At 50.8% G+C, this 18403-nt stretch overlaps 1 protein-coding gene across 2 annotated transcripts; it reads right to left on the minus strand.

Annotated features, from left to right (window-relative positions):
* Window positions 1-3196: 3196 nt before the first annotated feature.
* On the minus strand, window positions 3197-11022 carry POLR3H (RNA polymerase III subunit H). 2 transcript variants are annotated; one of them, XM_029079383.2, is made up of 7 exons: window positions 10935-11022; window positions 9223-9367; window positions 8012-8108; window positions 5908-5994; window positions 5144-5207; window positions 4545-4746; window positions 3197-3644 (listed from the first exon to the last, which is right to left on the minus strand). In XM_029079383.2, the coding sequence occupies exons 2-7, from the start codon at window positions 9331-9333 to the stop codon at window positions 3591-3593; spliced, it is 615 nt and encodes a 204-aa protein (XP_028935216.1). In that variant the 5' UTR covers window positions 9334-9367; window positions 10935-11022; the 3' UTR covers window positions 3197-3590. The 2 variants fall into 2 exon arrangements, with proteins under 2 accessions (XP_028935216.1, XP_028935215.1); XM_029079382.2 differs by having other exon boundaries at window positions 10930-11018.
* Window positions 11023-18403: the final 7381 nt, after the last annotated feature.

Genomic DNA, 18403 nt, shown 5'->3' on the forward strand with positions numbered 1-18403 from the left:
ACGCACGGGGGCCTGACCTGGGGAGGGGTGGGGGGCCGCAAGCCGAAGGGGATGGTAGCTGGGCGGGACCGCGGTGATGGGAAGGGCTCTGAGGAGCTGGGCTTCGATCGAGCGATTGTGTCTGAGTGTCTACTGTGCGGGACTCTGTACTGAGCGCTTGGAGGAGCACACCACCATTTAACAGATACAATCCCTGCCTTAAGTGATCTTATAATCTAAAGGGGGGAGGCGATATAAATGATGGATATGTGCCTAAGGGGTTCTCCAGCCAGGGGCATCATCAGTGGTATCTGAGTGCTTACTGTGTACTAAACACTTGAAAGAATACAACAGAGTCGTGCAGTTCTAAGGAGGAGTTCAGATAAGATTAATCAGGCGCTTGTTTGGCTGCTGGGTGATGATGATGTTTGTTAAGCACTTTATGCCAGGCCCTCTACCAAGTACTAAGGTAGATTGAAGGTGATTAGATTGGACACAGTCCGGGGCCCACATGGGGCTCCCAATCTTTATCCCCCTTTTAGAGATGAGGTAACCGAGGCACCGAGAAGTAAAGTGAGTTGCCCGAGGTCTCACGGCAGACGCGGCGGGAGCCGGGGTTAAAACCCAGGTCCCTCTGGCTCCCGGGCCCGGGCTCTATCCACTGGGCCGTGCTGCTTCTGTGAGAACCTAGTCCTCCTCGGCTCCTCTCCCAACTCCTCGTCCCCAAATGGTGATGGGTGGGGAGAGCAGAAAGGCGATGGGGCGATCCCAGCCCCTGGGAGGCCTTGGCCTGCCAAAGAAGTGCTCGGGGCCCCTTGTCCAGCCCCTCGCCAATTAATCCCAGCGTCTGGCAGGGTAGACCCCCTGAGCCCGGGTGGGTAGTTTGAGATCCAGCGCTTAGAGCAGTGCTTTGCACAGTAAGCGCTTAATAAATGCCATCATTATTATCTGGAGTCCGTGAAGTAGTCTAGCCGACCAGCAGGTGCCCTTCTCTCTCCCAGCCCTTGGAGTTGATCTTGGAAACCGCATTTGCCCTGCCTGGTTTGACCACCGTCTCCCTGCGCCGACGTCCATCTCCAGATGACGGAAGGAGCGTGGCCCAGTGTGACTTAAGGTCGTGCTGTGGTCGGTCACCCCCTCGGTGGGTTAGGGAGCCCACGGACCCCCTCAAAGTGAAAGGGCACAACCGGGCCTTTCCGCTCCTTTCCCCCCAGTAGCCTGCAGGGAGTCCGTTGCCCGCCCGCCTGGGCACCTGAGCCCTCTGAGGGTGGGACTGGGCTCTCGACCCCTCACCTGGCAGGAAAGAAACACACCCGCTGACAAGTGAAGCAAGAGAAGCGGCGTGGTATGGGGGACGCAGCACAGGCCCGGGAGTCAGAAGTTTTCTAATCCAGGCCCCACCACTTATCTGCTCTATGAGCTTGGGTAAGTCACTTCTCTGTGCCTCGGTTATCTGTAAAATGGGAATTGAGACGGAGCCTATGTGGGACAGGGTTTGTGTCTATCTTGATTTGACCCTGGTGCTCCGAACAGAGCCTGGCACATAGTAAGTGCTTAACGAACACCACCCTAAAGAGTCCCCGAATCCTCCCTCCAGCCCCAATCAATGGCCCCTTGTTCCCGGGGCCGCACGAGGGACTGTGGACTAAAGAATGGGCTTTGGTGACCTTTCCCTCTTTCCTATAAGGATGAGGAGGGCAGCCGCAGAGGAGACAGAATGGACTGGCACCAGGTTCCCGGCACCGGGTTCCCACCACCAACCCCATCCTTAGCCTCCAAGTTCAAAACCCTGGAGCAGAGACAGATTAACGGAAAATGATCCAGGCGGCTCCTAGGGGGGACTGAGCTCCTTAAGGACGGCCCCAAACCACCCGGCTCCCAGGCTGGAAGCAAAGCAGCCGTAGCTTACAAGGCCCGGGGAGGCAGACGGGAGCTGCCCGGCCGACTCCCCTCTTCTCGCAGAGGGCCGCGATGTCCCCCTGGCAAGTATCTGACCTGACCTATTCCCTCGGGCCAAGCCGGACTCAAGGTGACCTGGCCCTAGCCCGCTGTTTTGGAGTAGGCCAGCGGGCCGTTCCTGTCTGATTATATGGTCCGCGAAAGCCGAGACTACCCGGCAGCCACCAACTCTCAGGGACGTTAACTCCCCCTCACGCTTTTCACCGCAAGAACTGACCGTTGGTAACCGGGGCCTCGGGCGCCGCCGGCCATCCCCTTTCTCTACCGGAATCCCGCCAGGACAAAGGGCCAGTGGGCCCAGCCCTGCTTCCGGCCCGCCGCTTTTCCTCAGCCCAAATCCCAAGGTTCCCGCCCCGGAGCTGCCTGGAGCTGCACCCGAGCCCCTGGCTTGCCCCGCGGCCTTTGGTGTTGCTGAACAGGAACGGGTTTCTCAGGTTCTAACCCCACCTCGGCCACTTTGCTGGGTGACCTTGGACAAGTTACTTCTCTGTGCCTCAGTTCCCTCATCTGAAAAATGGGGATTAAGACAGAGTCCCATGTGGGCCAGGGACTACCTGTTTACCTCCTCTCTACCCCACTGCTTGGCATACAGTAAGTACTTAACGAATACCACAGTCATGCATTATTCATATTAGATTGTCTCTACCCCAGCACTTAGAACGGTGCTTGACACATCATTATTATTAAGAAGAAACGAGCAGAGGGGCAAGTGGCTGATTTGGCTCCCTCTCCCTCCACGTTGGATCGTTTGGCCGCGGCCTGCGGGGCAGCTCGGCCTCGCGCCAGCCGTCAGCAGCGCCACCTCCTACTTCCGGCGGCTCGTCCCCCGGGCAGCCCTCGGTTCTGCTCCCATATCCGGGCCCCCCCCCCCCCCCCCCGCACAACCCGGGCTCTGGACCGGCCACTGGACTTAGTCCAGCTTGCCTCAGCTCCCTCCACTCAGTCAAGTCTATTGGGGGAGAATTACGGTATGGCCTTGGTTAAGTCACCTAGGCCTAGGCCCCACTTACCTCATCTGTAAAATGGGGACTGCTCATTGCGGGCAGGGATTGTCGCTCTTAGTGCTCTATTGTTCTTTCCCAAGCGCTTAGAGTGCTCTGCACACAGTAAGCACTTAATAAACTCCATTGGAGGAATGAATGACCGTGAGCCCCATGCGGGACAGGGACTGTGTCCAACCCAGATTGCTTGTTTTGACCCCAGCGCTTAGTACAGTGCCTGGCACACAGTAAGCACTTAAATGCCACAATGATTACTATTACTCTGAACTTTTTTTTTTATTAAGAACACCCACTTCTCCTCTAGGACTAAAGTGCTCCTATGTGGAGTGCTCCCCACACTGCCCCGGGCCTCCGCGGGAGGAAGCCAAGCTGTTTGCATCCTCCGCAGCTGCTTTGGGGAGGCGAGTGCGTCGCTGACGGGCACGGTTGTCTCTTGGAAGGGGTCGAAGGGAGAGGGGAAGACCGTCTGTGGCCCGAGGCCCTGCCGGCGCGTTTACTGGCTCACTTGACCCCAGGAGTCAAAGGCTGCGCCGCTGGTGGCCGGAACGCACAGCGTCGTCACTCAGCGCCGTCACTGCGAAGCGCAGGCCTTCTGGGATCCCGGTGTCCAACTAGCCCGGCTCAGGATGCAGGTCCGGCTCCTCACGGCTGCTAACTGCTGGTCCACCAAGACAGGAGCCCCAGGCCTGGCTCACTGATGGATCCCTGCCGCCGAAACAAGACAGCCACGATGAGTTTAGCCCGCTTGGAATTCAAGCGGTTTCGCTGGGAAAAAAACCCGGCAGGAGACGGGACCGTCTCCGGAAGGGAGCTCGGGGGCCGGGCCGCAACTGCCTCTGTCACCCCAGGGCTCGGGAGGGATGGAGGGAGGGGGGCATGGAAACCCCCAAACCCATTCGACAGGTCCACTCTAGGTGATGAGAACACCCCCCCCCCCAGAAAGCGGTGTGGCCTCATGGCTACAGCCTGGGCCTGGGAGGCAGAAGGTCGTGGGTTCTAATCCCAGCTCCACCACTTGTCTGCTGTGTGTGACCTTGGGCAGGTTGCTCGTAAAATGGAGATTAAGACTGTGAGCCCCCATGTGGGACATGGGCATGGACTATGTATCTACCCCAGCATTTAGTACAGTGCCAGGCACAAAGTAAGCGCTTAAATGCCGTAAAACAGAAATAAACATGGCCCGGTGGAAAGAGAGTAGGCGTGGGAGTCAGAAGACCAGTATACTAATCCTGGCTCTGCCACTTACCTATTGTGTGACCTTGAACAAGGTCACTTCTCTGTGTCTCAGTTCCCTCATCTGCAAAATGAGGATTCAATACCTGGGCTCCCTCCTACTTAAACCGTGTGCCCCTAACAAGCACTTAAATATCACAATTATCATCATATTGTTATTTTTATGAAAACCTCAGACCCCTGGGAGCGGGGCCTAAGCTCTACTCCAGAGTTAGTCAAGAAACAGATCCAGTGTCCTTCCAAACTCTCCGGCTGGACTCCAGAAGCTGCTGTTTCCCTATTGACCCAAACTGATCCTCCCGACTACCCCCCAAAAAATTTTTTAAATCAACGTTTCAAAAGAGAAAAGGTCAGAAAGGCCGGGTCTCTTACCACAAGGGTGTAAGGTGCCTCCTTCTTGGGGGGATCCTCGCTGGACGTGGAGGCCTCCGCTGAACTGGGGCCCGTTGGGGACGTGTCGACGAAGTTCTCGTCCACCACCCGGAAGCGGATTTCCTCCCCCGTGTCCATGTACAGGTCATGGGCGCCTTCTTCTGTTTCATATTCCCACACCCACACCTGCTCCGCCTCATCACTGATGAGCGTGGTGGGTCAAGGCAACAACATTCATTCAGTCAGTCATATTTACTGAGCGCTTACTGTGTGCAGAGCACTGCACTTGGAAAGTAAAATTCTGCAACAGTTCAGTTCATCGTGCTTGGCCATCTTTGTATCTCTCGTCTGCTGCTTCTCACTCTACAATCACTCTTGGGTTTAAGTCATAAAGTGCCCCCTCACTGGCAGCAGAATCCACCCGGCCAGTCATCTCTAGACTATAGGTTCGTAACGGGCAGGGAATGTGTCCGTTTATTGTTCTGTTGTGCCCTCCCAAGCGCTTAGTACAGTGCTCTGCACAAAATAAGCACTCAAAGAAGACTGTCTGATCAGCCAGGGTCAGTGCCAATAAGGCAGAACAGCCCAGTGAAGGATACAACTTGGCAGGTTGCTGGAGAGACTCAGGGGGGATGAGGATGTCATCGAAGAACCCTAGGGACACTTCGCAGAGAAGTCGGATGAGGCAGGGTCGGAAAAGAAACGGTTTTTAGATGATTAGGTTCTGTCCGAATGGGCGTCGCCTCAGATCAAGTTTGGGGGCTCCCAAAGCCAGGCCTCAACCCCTTGGCGGAGTTGAAGGTGCCCGTTTACCAGACTGACCTTAGTCACACGGGGTTCACAGGTTGACTAGCATCAATGATGCAAATCCAGGTGACTGAAAAAAGCAAGCTTCGCCTGTTTAACACCTTCTCCTCTCCGGAGTCCCACTGAGTCAAGTCAGGGCCAGCGACTACCTACCTGCTGAAACGTTTGGCCCTGGAGCAAGTTCTGCGCCCGAGCCTAGGAGGAGCCAGCTCGAAAGTTTCAACTCCTCGGTTCCCAAAGTCCTAAACGGTGCCAGTGCCTCACCTCCTCGGGGTACCATCAATTAATATTTATGGAGCACTTACACTGTGAATAGCACTCTGAGGGCTTGGGAGAGTATACTACGAGAGGACGTAGAAACTACATCTGTCACGTGCCCTCTGCTCACGGGTATACCGGACTGCTGCCTGCTCCCGCTCCCGGGATCGAGATTCCTGCTGAGATCTCCGACCTGCTCTGAGACTTCCTCTCCTAATCCCTGGCCCTCAGGCCGAGGTTCCGGGGCTGGGTCAGCACCCTCCTGCCATCTCTGGGACGTCAAGGGGGGACCGCTTACCGTGAACGCCCTCTGGACTGCAGCCTTTAATCTCGCCAATCAGAATCTCATCCAAGAAAGGATGGAACACCACGTACCTGAAGTGGACTGGAAAGAAAAGGGTAAGAGGCACAATTCCAACGGGGGGAAATTCTCATCTTCCCTCCTCGCTCCTTCTTTCTTGTCACTGGCCGTTCAGGAAGTGAGCACCGCTTAGGTTCTCTTGATAGTGATGGTACTCATTAAGGACTGTCTGCCAAGCACTGTGCAGGGCGGGCACAAAATAATCAGATTGGACCCAGTCCCAACCCCACCCACAAAAGTCTCTGTGCCTCAGTTCCCTCATCTGTAAAATGGGGATTAAGACTGTGAGCCTCATGTGGGACAATCTGATGACCCTGTATCTCCCCCAGCGCTTAAAACAGTGCTCTGCAAATAGAAAGCGCTTAACAAATACCAACATTATTATTAGCAAAGCAGTGTGGCTTAGTGGAAAGAGCAGAGGCCCAGGGGTCAGGAGAACTGGGTTTTAATCCCAGCTCTGCCACTTGCCTGCTGTGTGGCCTTGGTCGAGTCACTTCACTTCTCTGTCTCAGTGACCTCATCTGTAAAATGGGGATTGAGACCGTGAGCCCCATGTGGGACTCGGACTATGCTTGAATCCACTCCAGCACTTAGTACAGTGCCTGGCACCTAGTAAGCGCTTAACAGATGCCATCATTATTATTATTATAAGGGACATGGGTTTCTAATCTGTGAACGTGGCAGTCAAAAACTCATCTCACCAGCTAAATGGAAGGTAAGGACTTTGGATGCCAAATAACTGAATGTCAAGCTGGTGGTCTGAATGTGCTAGGAAGCAGAGGAGATTATTCATTCATTCACTCAACAATATTTATTGAGAGTTTACTATGTGCAGGGCACTGTACTAAGCGCTTGGAATGGACAGTTCGGCAACAGATAAGAGACAATCCCTGCCCAGTGACGGGCTCCCTGTCTAAACGAGACAGACAGCAGAGCAAAACATTAGATTAGGGTCTGATGATGCTTGATCACCTCTCAGAAGAAAGGTGCTCTACAGATGATAATAATAATACTACTTCTAATACAGAACTAATCATGACCATTCTTAAAGCACTCAACTATGTGAAAGAGTAACGACCCTTTCCTCGCTCTCCATTTCTTGGACCAGAAAGCACCATTTCACCAAGGGCCAGGGACATTCAAGCACCACTCCTGCTGCCTAGATACGTTTCGCATGGCCTTGGGAAGACTTTATGGACAGATGCTTCATTCCCTCTTAGAGACGAGCCTCCAGCTCGTTTGGGTCCAGCATGAGGCCTGGAGAAATTTGGTCTATTTATTTGGGGACATCTCCTGAGGTGCCACAGATCAGGATAATCACAAATAAGAAACTTTTGTGAGTATGGTTCTCAGATTAGGTGCAGGTTAACGTGGAATTCTCAAGAAGGGCGAGAACGAAGCTGTAACAAGTGCTTGAGAGCATGTAATACAACAGAATTAGCAGATACATTCCCTGCCATAACGAGTTTACAGTCTAGAGGGGGAGACAGATGTTAACACGAATAAAAAATATCACACCCCACTGTAAAGGAGATTCACACTTGCAGAGCAGAGTGGGGAGGCTTTTGCCAAAACAGCACATAAGCAGCTTGAGTTATGCTTAAAAGATAAATTATGAGGTGAATTTGGTAGGTGCCCTCTCAAGGGAAACTGATCTCACTTTAATTTCTTGGGTTCGTGAATGTTGTACTGGTATCCAACCTGTTTACTCATCCAGACCCACAAGAGAAACCTAATAATAATGTCATTCCCTAAGCGCTTTGTGGGTGCCAAGATCGAGCTACGCCCTAGGGTAAATTCAAAATAATCAAATTAGATCTAGTCCTTGCTCCACAAGGTGGGGAGAACAGGAATCCGATCTCCATTTTTAGATGAGGAAATTGAGGCCCGGAGAGGGTGACTTGCCAAAGTCACGCGGCAGGCCGGGGGCAGCGCTGAGATTAGAACCCAGGTCTCCTATCAGATCAGTGGTCTTTCTAGTAGGCCACACGGACTCCCTGAAAGAAACACAAGAAAGAAAGAGGGAAATGAGGAAGCCCACCTTTGGTATGGGATGCGCCATCCCCAGGGAATATGTAGGCATCCTCCAGCTTAGTGATGTCATACAGACAGATGCAGAGACCGACATTGTACACGACCTGTGGAGAACACCCAACAGCTGTCACTCCCGGCACCTCAAAGGAGTCCGGCTCCCTCTCCACACCACCTACACCCCGTCAGTCTTGAAGAGGGAGAGCCCACGGGAGCCAGGTCTGAGGCCCCAAAGCCCACTGTACTAAAAACACAGTGAGGATTTAGGAATTCTGACCGCTAGTCCCAGTGCGTGACGAGAAAGCACGACTAGCTGTTTCTCCAATTTTCTCCTCCATTAGACTTTGCCAGATGTTGGTGAGAAACTTTAAATAGTTCAGAAAAAAGGCACTGGAAAAATACAAAAGGACAGAGAGGAAGGTGAGAGGGAACATAATCTAGGGACAAGGGAGGAGGGGAACAGAGTTTGGCCAGCCTGATTGGCTGTGCATCTCTGGAGGGAAGAAACCTCTCTGTGCTTCACTTTCCCCAGGTGCCAGGCAATAATAATAATAATAATGATGTTGGTATTTGTTAAACCCTTACTATGTACACAGCACAATTCTAAGTGCTGGGGTAGATACAGGGTAATCAGGTTGTCCCACGTGAGGCTCACAATCTTCATCCCCATTTTACAGATGAGGTAACTTAGGCCCAGAGAAGTGAAGTGACTTGCCCACAGTCACCCAGCTGACACATGGCAGAGTCAGGATTCAAACCTATGACCTCTGACTCCCAAGCCCAGGCTCTTTCCACTGAGCCACGCTGCTGTTTGTTTCTAGTCTTTCCACTCATTCATTCGATCGTATTTATTGAGCGCTTACTATTGCAGAGCACTGTACTAAGTGCTTGGAATGTGCAATTCGGCAACAGAGAGAGCCCATCCCTGCCCGACAACGGGCTCGCAGTCTAAACCGGGGAGACGGACAACAAAACAAAACTAGTAGTCTGGTGAGCTGAAAAAACGGTATAACAGATTATCACGGGAAGTCCTTCAGATTCTTTAAGAGAATGCTGAGTTAATAATAATTAATGGTATTAATTATTAATGTTACTTAATGTTATTGTTAATGTAATTATCAATGTAATGCAATTATGTAATTATTAATGTTATTATTACGATTATTGATGTTACATTATTAATTATTAAAGGCAGTAAATTAATTTTCACCATCTTCATACCTTGTTAGCCAGTTTCTTGTTGAGCTCCTCCACAATGGAATCATTGAGTTTCCTTTCAAACTGCCAGGGGGGAATCCGCACCGTGTCCACCATCTCCACAAGAACGAACATGATGGCTGCGGAGCGAGCGAGCGGCCACCGGATGCTGGAGGAAAAGGACAGCCAGAAAAAAGAGAGGAATATCAAGCCCTGGAGCAGATGCGATATAATCCGATCCGACAGACCTCTTATCCCCATTTTACAGATGAGGACGCTGAGGCACGAATAAATTCAGGGACTTGCCCGAGGTCTCACAACTGGCAAGTGGAGGAGCTGGAATTAGAACTCGGATCCCCCGATTCCCAAGCCCGAGCACTTTCCACTAGGCTCTGTTGCTTCTCAGGGAGGTAAAGGTAGGAACAGACTGGGGTATCTAAGCGATGCGGGAGATACAAGTTGATCGGGTTGGACCCCGTTCCTGTCATCCCAGCTGGGGCTCACAGTCCTAATCCCCATTTTACAGATGAGGAAACTGAGGCACAGAAGGTAAGAGACACTGTACTTGATTCTATTTATTGCTATTGTTTTAATGAGATGTCCATCCCCTTGATTCTATTTATTGCTATTATTTTTGTCCCTCTGTCTCCCCCGATTAGACCGTGAGCCCGTCAATGGGCAGGGATTGTCTCTATCTGTTGCCGATTTGTCCATTCCAAGCGCTTAGTACAGTGCTCTGCACATAGTACGCGCTCAATAAATACGATTGAATGAATGTACTAGGGTAGAGACAAGATAATCAGGTTGGACCCACTCCCTGTCCTCCAGAGGGCACAGAATCTTAATCCCCATTTTCCAGATGAGGTCACCGAGGCACAGAGAAGTGAAGCGCCAGGCCCAAGATCACCCACCAGACAGGTGGTGGAGGTGGGATTAATAGTAATAATAATAATGGCTTTTGTTAAGCGCTTACTATGTGCAAAGCACTGTTCTAAGCGCTGGGGGGATACAAAGTCATCAGGTTGTCCCACATGGGGCTCACAGTGTTGATTCCCATTTTCCAGATGAGGTCACTGAGGCACAGAGAATAATGATGGCTTTTGTTAAGCGCTTACTATGTGCAAAGCACTGTTCTAAGCGCTGGGGGGTATACAAGGTCATCAGGTGATCCCACGTGGGGCTCCCAGTCTTCATCCCCATTTTCCTGATGAGGGAACTGAGGCCCAGAGAATAATAATAATGGCAGTTGTTAAGCGCTTACTCTGTGCCAAGCACTGGTCTAAACGCTGGGGGGATACAAGGTCGTCAGATTGTCCCATGGGGGGGGCTCACAGTTTTCATCCCCATTTTCCTGATGGGGTCACTGAGGCCCAGAGAATAATAATATTAAGGGCTCAGTCTGTGCCGAGCACTGTTCTAAGCGCTGGGGGGGGATACAAGGTGATGAAGTTGTCCCACGTGGGGCTCACAATCTTCATCCCCATTTTCCTGATGGGGTCACTGAGGCCCAGTGAATAATATTATTTGTTGAGCGCTTACTCTGTGCAGAGCACTGTTCTAAGCGCTGGGGGGGGGGGCTGCAAGGTGATGAGGTGTTCCCCTGTGGGGCTCCCAGTTTTGAATCCCCATTTTGCAGAAGTGAAGTGCGCGGCCCCAGGTCACCCAGCAGAGGAGTAGGGGGGTGGCGGGATTCGAACCCAAGCCCCGCCAGTCCCCAGCCCGGGCCCTCACCTCACCGGCCTCCGGGCAGCGCGCAGGCGCAGACGCTCGAGCCCCGCCGCCTCGGCCTCGCCTCGCGCCCGCTCCTCCTTCGCCTCAGCGTCAGGGAGACGACGACTTCCGGCGGAGCTGTCCAATCAGCGCCCTGCGCTCCGCCCTCCCGTCGTCCTCCGCTTCGGGGCGGGGCCCCTCAGTGTGCGCGCGGCCGGCGCGAGGCCCCGCCCCTCGCCCCCCTTCTGAGGGCTGCTGAAAGTGCGCCACCTTCAGGCGGCTTGCTCCAGTCCTGCCTTCATAATTCAAAATTATTATTATTATCATTAGTGATAAAATATGATGATGATGATGATGATAATGGGACTCGTTAAGCTCCTACTAAGTGCCAAGCACGCAGTGTGGCTCAGTGGAAAGAGCCCGGGCTTGGGAGTCAGAGGTCATGGGTTCGAATCCCGACTCTGCCACCTGTCAGCTGGGTGACTGTGGGCAAGGCACTTCACTTCTCTGGGCCTCGGTTCCCTCAGCTGTAAAATGGGGATTAACTGTGAGCCTCACGTGGGACAACCTGATGACCCTGTATCTCCCCCAGCGCTTAGAACAGTGCTCTGCACATAGTAAGCGCTTAACAAATACCAACATTATTAAGTCACTTAACTTCTCTGGGCTTCAGTTCCCTCATCTGTAAAATGGGGCTGAAGACTGTGAGCCTCACGTGGGACAACCTGATGACCCTGTCTCTCCCCAGTGCTTAGAACAGTGCTCTGCACATACGATTAGACTGTAAGCCCATCAAAGGGCAGGGAGTGTCTCTATCTGTTACTGATTTGTCCATTCCAAGCGCTTAGTATAGTGCTCTGCACCTAGTAAGCGCTCAATAAATACTAGTGAATGAATGACTAAGAAGCGCTTAACAAATACCAACATTATTATTCTGTCGCCAGTACCTGTTTCCCAGTGGGGCCTTAACCACTGTGGCCTACTTAACCCATGAACCTGTGTGGGACAGGGACTGTGTCCGATCTCATTACTTAGCTCATAGAAAGCGCTTAACAAGTAATTATTAGTAGTAGTAGCAATAATAATAATTGGTATTAGTTAATAATAACATTGGTATTTGCTAAACGCTTACTATGTGCAGAGCACTGTTCTAAGCGCTGGGGGAGATACGAGGTCATCAGGTGGTCCCACGTGCAGCTCCCAGTCTTCATCCCCATTTTGCAGATGAGGGAACTGAGGCACAGAGAACTTAAGCGCTTACTATGTGCCAGGCACTCTTCTATGCGCAGGCATGAATACAAGCAAACCGGGCTTGACACAGTCCCTGTCCCATTTGGTCTCAATCCCCATTTTAGAGATGAAGTAATTGAGGCCCAGAGAAGTGAAGTGACTTATCCAAGGTCACACAGCAGGCAAGTGGAGGAGCTGGGATTAGAACCCGGGACCCGCTGACTCCCAGGCTATGCTGCTCCTCAGGTAAGGAGTCTTCCACCTCCAGAAGACCCAGGTTCATCTGGTGTGGGTCAGTAATAGCCCAGAACCATACTCAAGTGCCTGTACCTAGGCTAAATCATCCTGGGAGAGCTAAATCACGGGAAGCAGCGTGGCTCAGTGGAAAGAGGCCAGGCTTGGGAGTCAGAGGTCATGGGTTCGAATCCCAGCTCTGCCACTTGTCAGCTGGGTGACTGTGGGCAAGTCACTTCACTTCTCTGGGCCTCAGTGACCTCATCTCTAAAATGGGGATGAAAACTGTGAGCCCCACGTGGGACCACCTGATCACCCTGTATCTACCCCAGTGCTTAGAACAGTGCTCTGCACATAGTAAGCGCTTAACAAATACCAACATTATTAAATTCACTTGCAGAAGAGCAGGAATCCTCCCAACCATCCCAGCTCAGTCGTCTCTCCTTGTGGACAGGGCTTCTGAGGAGCAGTGATGGAACATTTGGACTGTGGAAAGACTACAAGCTTGAGAGTCAGAAGGACCTGGATTCTAATCCCTGCTCCGCCACTTGTCTGCTATGCGACCTAGGGCCAGTCGCTTAACTTCTCTGAGCCTCGGCGACCTCATCTGTAAAATAGGGATTAAGATATGGGACATGGACTCTGTCCAACATAATTAGCTTTCATCTACCCCAACGCTTAGTGCTTGTAAGAATTGTACTTTCAAGCGCTTAGTGCAGTGCTCTGCACAGAGTAAGCATTCAATAAATACGATTGAGCAAATGAATGAATAGTACAGTGCCCAGCAATTAGTAAAGTACCATAAAAAAAAGGCTGGGAAAGAAAGAAAACCAAAATCACAAAACCGAAAGGCCCTCCTGGATCATTAAAATAAAAGGTTTAACCCTTCCTTCAAGGCATTTACACCCCAAACCAGGGTTTTTCAGTCTTTTTTAAAATTCTATCTTTGTTGTCTCCTGGCTTCACCTGAAGAAACTCCTCCCAGCCCTCCCCCAGCCTCACCTCACTCACTCAAAGGAATTTACCGGAGTGAAAATCAGAGGAGCAGAGAAATTTAAGACTAACTCTTGTCCCTACTATCCGTTCCCAGAATTCGCCCCTTTGAGAGTTGCGGGTTATTCATTCAATAATAATAATAATTGTATTTATTGAGCACTTACTAAGGACTACTAAATACTAAATACTATTGAATGAAAAGGACTTGGGAGAGTACAGTATAACAATAAACAGAAACATTCCCTGCCGGAGACGAGCTTACAGTCCAGAGGGTCACTTGCTGGCTCAAGAAGCATGAGTTCTGGGGAATCGAGCTCGGCAGGGGCAATCAGTCGATGTTCTATTAATAATGAGTTTCTCTACTCAGCTTTTCCAGTGACTGATGCATTTCTTTTTCTTACGAGGCTCAGGGAAATCTTACCGTGATGGCGATTTCAGTAGCTAGTTGCTGAGTCCAGGGGTTTTGGGAGTCAGTAGGAGCAGTAGGGCCTAGTGAAAAGAGCATGGGCCCGGGAGTCAGGGGACCTGGATTCTAATCCCAGCTCTGCCACTTGCCCATGGAGTGATCACTTAACTTCTCAGGGCCTCAGTTTCCTCATCTATAAAATGGATATTAAATCCTACTTCCTCCTACTTAAACTGTAGGACATGGACTGTGTCTACCCCATTGCTCCCTTTCTAGAATGTAAGGTCATTTTAGCGTGGCTCAGTGGAAAGAGCGGGGGCTTGGGAATCAGAGGTCATGGGTTCAAATCCCGGCTCTGCCACTTATCAGCCGTGTGCCTGTGGGCAAGTCACTTCACTTCTCTGTGCCTCACTTACCTCATCTGTAAAATGGGGATTAACTGTGAGCCTCACGTGGGACAACCTGATTACCCTGTATCTACCCCAGCGCTTAGAACAGTGCTCTGCACATAGTAAGCGCTTAACAAATACCAACATTATTATTTTGAGCAGTGAATACATCTGTTATATTGTACTCTCCCAAGAACTTAGTACAGTGCTCTGCACATGGTAAGCATTCAATAAATAAGATTGACTGCTTAGCTCAGTGCTTGGCACAAAGTGCTTAATCAATAACATAATTACCATTATTACTCGGCCTTGTAACCCAACTTTGCCCCCAACTCCACTGTGTGACCTTGGGTGAGTCAATCACTCTATGCTTCAGTTTACTCATCTGTAAAATGGGGAGAAGATACCTACTCTCCCTCTTAACTGTGATATTTATAAAGCACTTACTACACCCCCAGCACTGTTCTAAGCTCTGGGGAAGACCAAAAGACGAATCAAGTTGGACACAGTCTCTCACAGGAGGCTCACGATCGAAGAGAACAGGTATTGAAACCCCCTTTTACGGAGGCGAAAACTAAGACCCAGAGAGTTAATCCACTTGCCCAAGGTCAGCAGGCAAGTGAAAGAACTGGGATTAGAGAAGCAGCGTGACTCAGTGGCAAGAGCCTGGGCTTGGGACTCAGAGGTCATGGGTTCGAATCTCGGCTCTGCCACTTGGCAGCTGAGTGACAGTGGGCAAGTCACTTCACTTCTCTGTGCTTCATTTCCCTCATCTGTAAAATGGGGATTAACTGTGAGCCTCACGTGGAACAACCTGATGACCCTGTATCTCCCCCAGTGCTTAGAACAGTGCTCTGCACATAGTAAGCGCTTAACAAATACTAACTTATTATTAGTAGAACCCTGCTCTCCTGACTCCCAGGCCCGTGGTCTTTTCACTAAGTCACAGGGCTTCTCTTTACTTGAGAGCCCCAGGTGGGACTGTGTCTGATGTGATTATCTAGGCGCTACAGCAGTACATAGCTCAGCCCCGGGCACTAGTAAGTGCTTAATAAATCCTGTAATTAAGTCCTCGGGCCTGGCGGAAGCAGCTGCTGTCACAATGGTCCTTACCCCCAGGCTATTTCGACGAACCCACCGGTCAGAGATCTTGCCTTGAATTAAGGCCACACGGAGCTTCAGGGTGAGATGAAGAAGGAACAAAGCCAGGGAAGGAAACATTGTAACCCCCGTTCTCCCCAAGGTGCTTAACGTTCTTGAGCTAAGTTCCCACATTTTTCTACATGGAAGGGACTAATTTGTGGTGTTTCTTAAGCGCGTAGTAGGTGCTGTGTGCTGTACTAAACGCTGCCCATTTCCTCTTCTCCCACTCCCTTTTGCGTCGCTGTTGAATTTGATGTGCACCTTTTATTCACTTTTAGCCTCAGAACACTTACATACATTTCCATAATTTATTTACTTATCATAATATCCATCTCCCCCTCTAGAGTTTAAGCTCACTGTGAGCAACAAATGTGTCTACGGACTCCGTTACCCTGTACTCTCCCAAGCATGTAATACAGTGCTTGGCATACAATAAATTCTCAATAATTATGGTTAATTGACAAGATAATCCAGGCTGATACAGTTCCTTGTCCCACATGGGGCTCCCAGTTTTAGTAGGAAAGAGCAGGATTGAATCCCTCTTTTCCAGATGAGGAAACTGAGGTACAGAGGAATTAAGTGATCAGCTCAAGATCCAACAGAGTCACAATTCGAACCCAGGAACTCTGACTCCCAGGCCTGCGTTCTTTCCACTAGGCCACCCTGCTTCTCCACTGCCTCCCTGATCCCCGTCAGGCCCCAAGGAGGAGCCTGAATCTGCCCATCAGGTTACAGGGAGAGGGGAAGCCGAGGTCCAAATTCTGTCAGTCGATCGAACTAACGAGCAGTGGAATTTGAGTGCTTCCTGTGTGCAGAGCATTGTGCTAAGTGCTTGGGAGAGGACAGTAGAGTTGGTAGATATGATCTGTGCCCTCAAGAAACTGAGAGTCTAGAGGGGAGAGGGACATTAAAATATATTACAGAGGGGGAAGCGGCAGAATATGGGGATATGTACCCGGTGCTCTGGTACTGGGGTGAGTGTGATCAAGGGGTACAGATCCAACTGCATGGGCCTGGGAGTCGGGAAGACCTGGGTTCTAATCCTGGTTCTGCCACTTATCTGCTGTGTGACCTTGGGCAAGTCACTTCACTTCTCTGAGCCTCAGTTACCTCCTCTGTAAAATGGGGATAAGAATGTGAGCCCCATGTGGGACAGGGACTGTGTCCAGCCTGATTGACTTGTATCTACCCCAGCACTTAGGACAGTGCTTGGCACATAGTAAACAAAAACTCCTCACTCCTGGCTTCAAAGCTGTCCATCCTCTCGCCCCCTCCTACCTCACCTCCCTTCTCTCCTTCTCCAGCTCAGCCCGCACACTCCGCTCCTCCGGTGCCGCTCACCTCCTCACTGGGCCTCCTTCTCGCCTGTCCCACCGTCGACCCCTGGCCCGCATCCTACCTCTGGCCTGGAACACCCTCCCTCCTCAAATCTGCCAATCACTCTTTCTCCCTGCCCTTCAAAGCCTACTGAAGGTTCACCTCCTCCAAGAGGCCTTCCCAGACTAAGGCCCCCCTTTTCCTCAGCTCCCCCTCCCTTCCACATCACCTTGACTGACTCCCTTTGCCCTTGCCCCCTCTCTCCATCCCACAGCACTTATGTATATATATATGTGTAGATCTATAATTCTATTTATATTGATGTCGGTTACTTGTTTTGATGTGTATATATCTATAGTTCTATTTATTTATACTGATGCTATTGATGACTGGTTACTTGTTTAGATGTCTGTCTTCCCCCTTCTAGACTGTAAGCCCAATGAGCAGGGATTGTCTCTATTGCTGAATTGTATTTTCCAAGTGCTTAGTACAGTGCTCTGCACACAGTAAATATGACTGAATGAATGAGCTTAACCATTACCGTTATTATTATTATTATTCTCTGGGCCTCAGTTACCTCATCCGTAAAATGGAGATTGACTGCGAGCCCCATGTGGGACAGGGACTGCGTCCAACTTGATAACCTTGTATCTACCCCAGTGCTTACAACAGTGCTTGGTACATAGCAAACGTTTAGCAAAATCATTATTATTATCATTAATAAAAGGAAGGGCAGTGATTTGCCCTTTTTTCCCTTCAGCTCGCATTGACCACGGTGGAGGTGAGGCCAGGATCCTGGCTGTCGGCCCTCCCCGTGACCCTGCTCTGTCCCCTCGGCAGTGTCGTGTTGTTGTTCAGTTCGAAGACGACACCGCTGGTGACGATGAGACTGTACCCGTGTGTGGGCGGGTGCCATGCTGAGAATCCCTTGCTAACTGCATCCGTGAAAATACAGTCATGCCTCTTTTCTGGTCCCTTATATTAATAATAATGATGGTATTTGTTACGCGCTTACTCTGTGCCAAGCACCGTTCTAAGCGGTGGGGGAGATACGAGGTAATCAGTTTGTCCCACGTGGGGGTCACAGTCTTAATCCCCATTTTACAGATGAGGGAACTGAGGCACGGAGAAGTTATATTAGGGTGAGCATCGTTTAGACCAGCACTGGTTAAGAGAGGAGAGGTAGGCTCACATCTCTCCCCTCCTCAAAGCCTACGCTGCCTTCCACACGAAGCGAAAACTCCTCACCATTGGCTTCAAGGTTCTCCACCAACTCATCAGACCCACCCTCCCTGTAAATCACACCCTTTCAGAGATTCCACCTTTTTTTAGGGTGTCTGTTAAGCACTTGCTAGGTGTCAAACACTGTTCTGAGCACTGGGGTAGATACAAATTAAACAGGTTGGACATAGTCACTACGCCGCATAGGGTTCGCAGTCTAAGTAGGAGGGAGAACTGAGACACAGAGAAGTTAAGTGACTTGCCCAACATCACACAGCAAGCGATTGGCAGAGCCAGGCTTAGAACCGAGGTCGTCTGACTCCCAAGCCTGCACTCTTTCCATGCTGCTTCTCCTCCAAAAAGCCTTCCCTGATTAGTTTCCAGCACCCCAAGTGCTAGAAACTCACCAGTCATCTCTTGCACTGATGTTCTAACTTATTCACGTCCTCAGCCTGTCAAAATAAATGTTTATTCATCTGGAGACGGGGCCCGGCTCCTCCTCCCCATCCAGGTGCCCGCCGGCCCTGGCCTGCGCTCAGAAAGTCCACTCACATCAGCT

This window comes from Ornithorhynchus anatinus, chromosome 14 (assembly GCF_004115215.2).
Source record: "Ornithorhynchus anatinus isolate Pmale09 chromosome 14, mOrnAna1.pri.v4, whole genome shotgun sequence".
In the NCBI taxonomy this organism is placed as follows: domain Eukaryota; kingdom Metazoa; phylum Chordata; class Mammalia; order Monotremata; family Ornithorhynchidae; genus Ornithorhynchus; species Ornithorhynchus anatinus.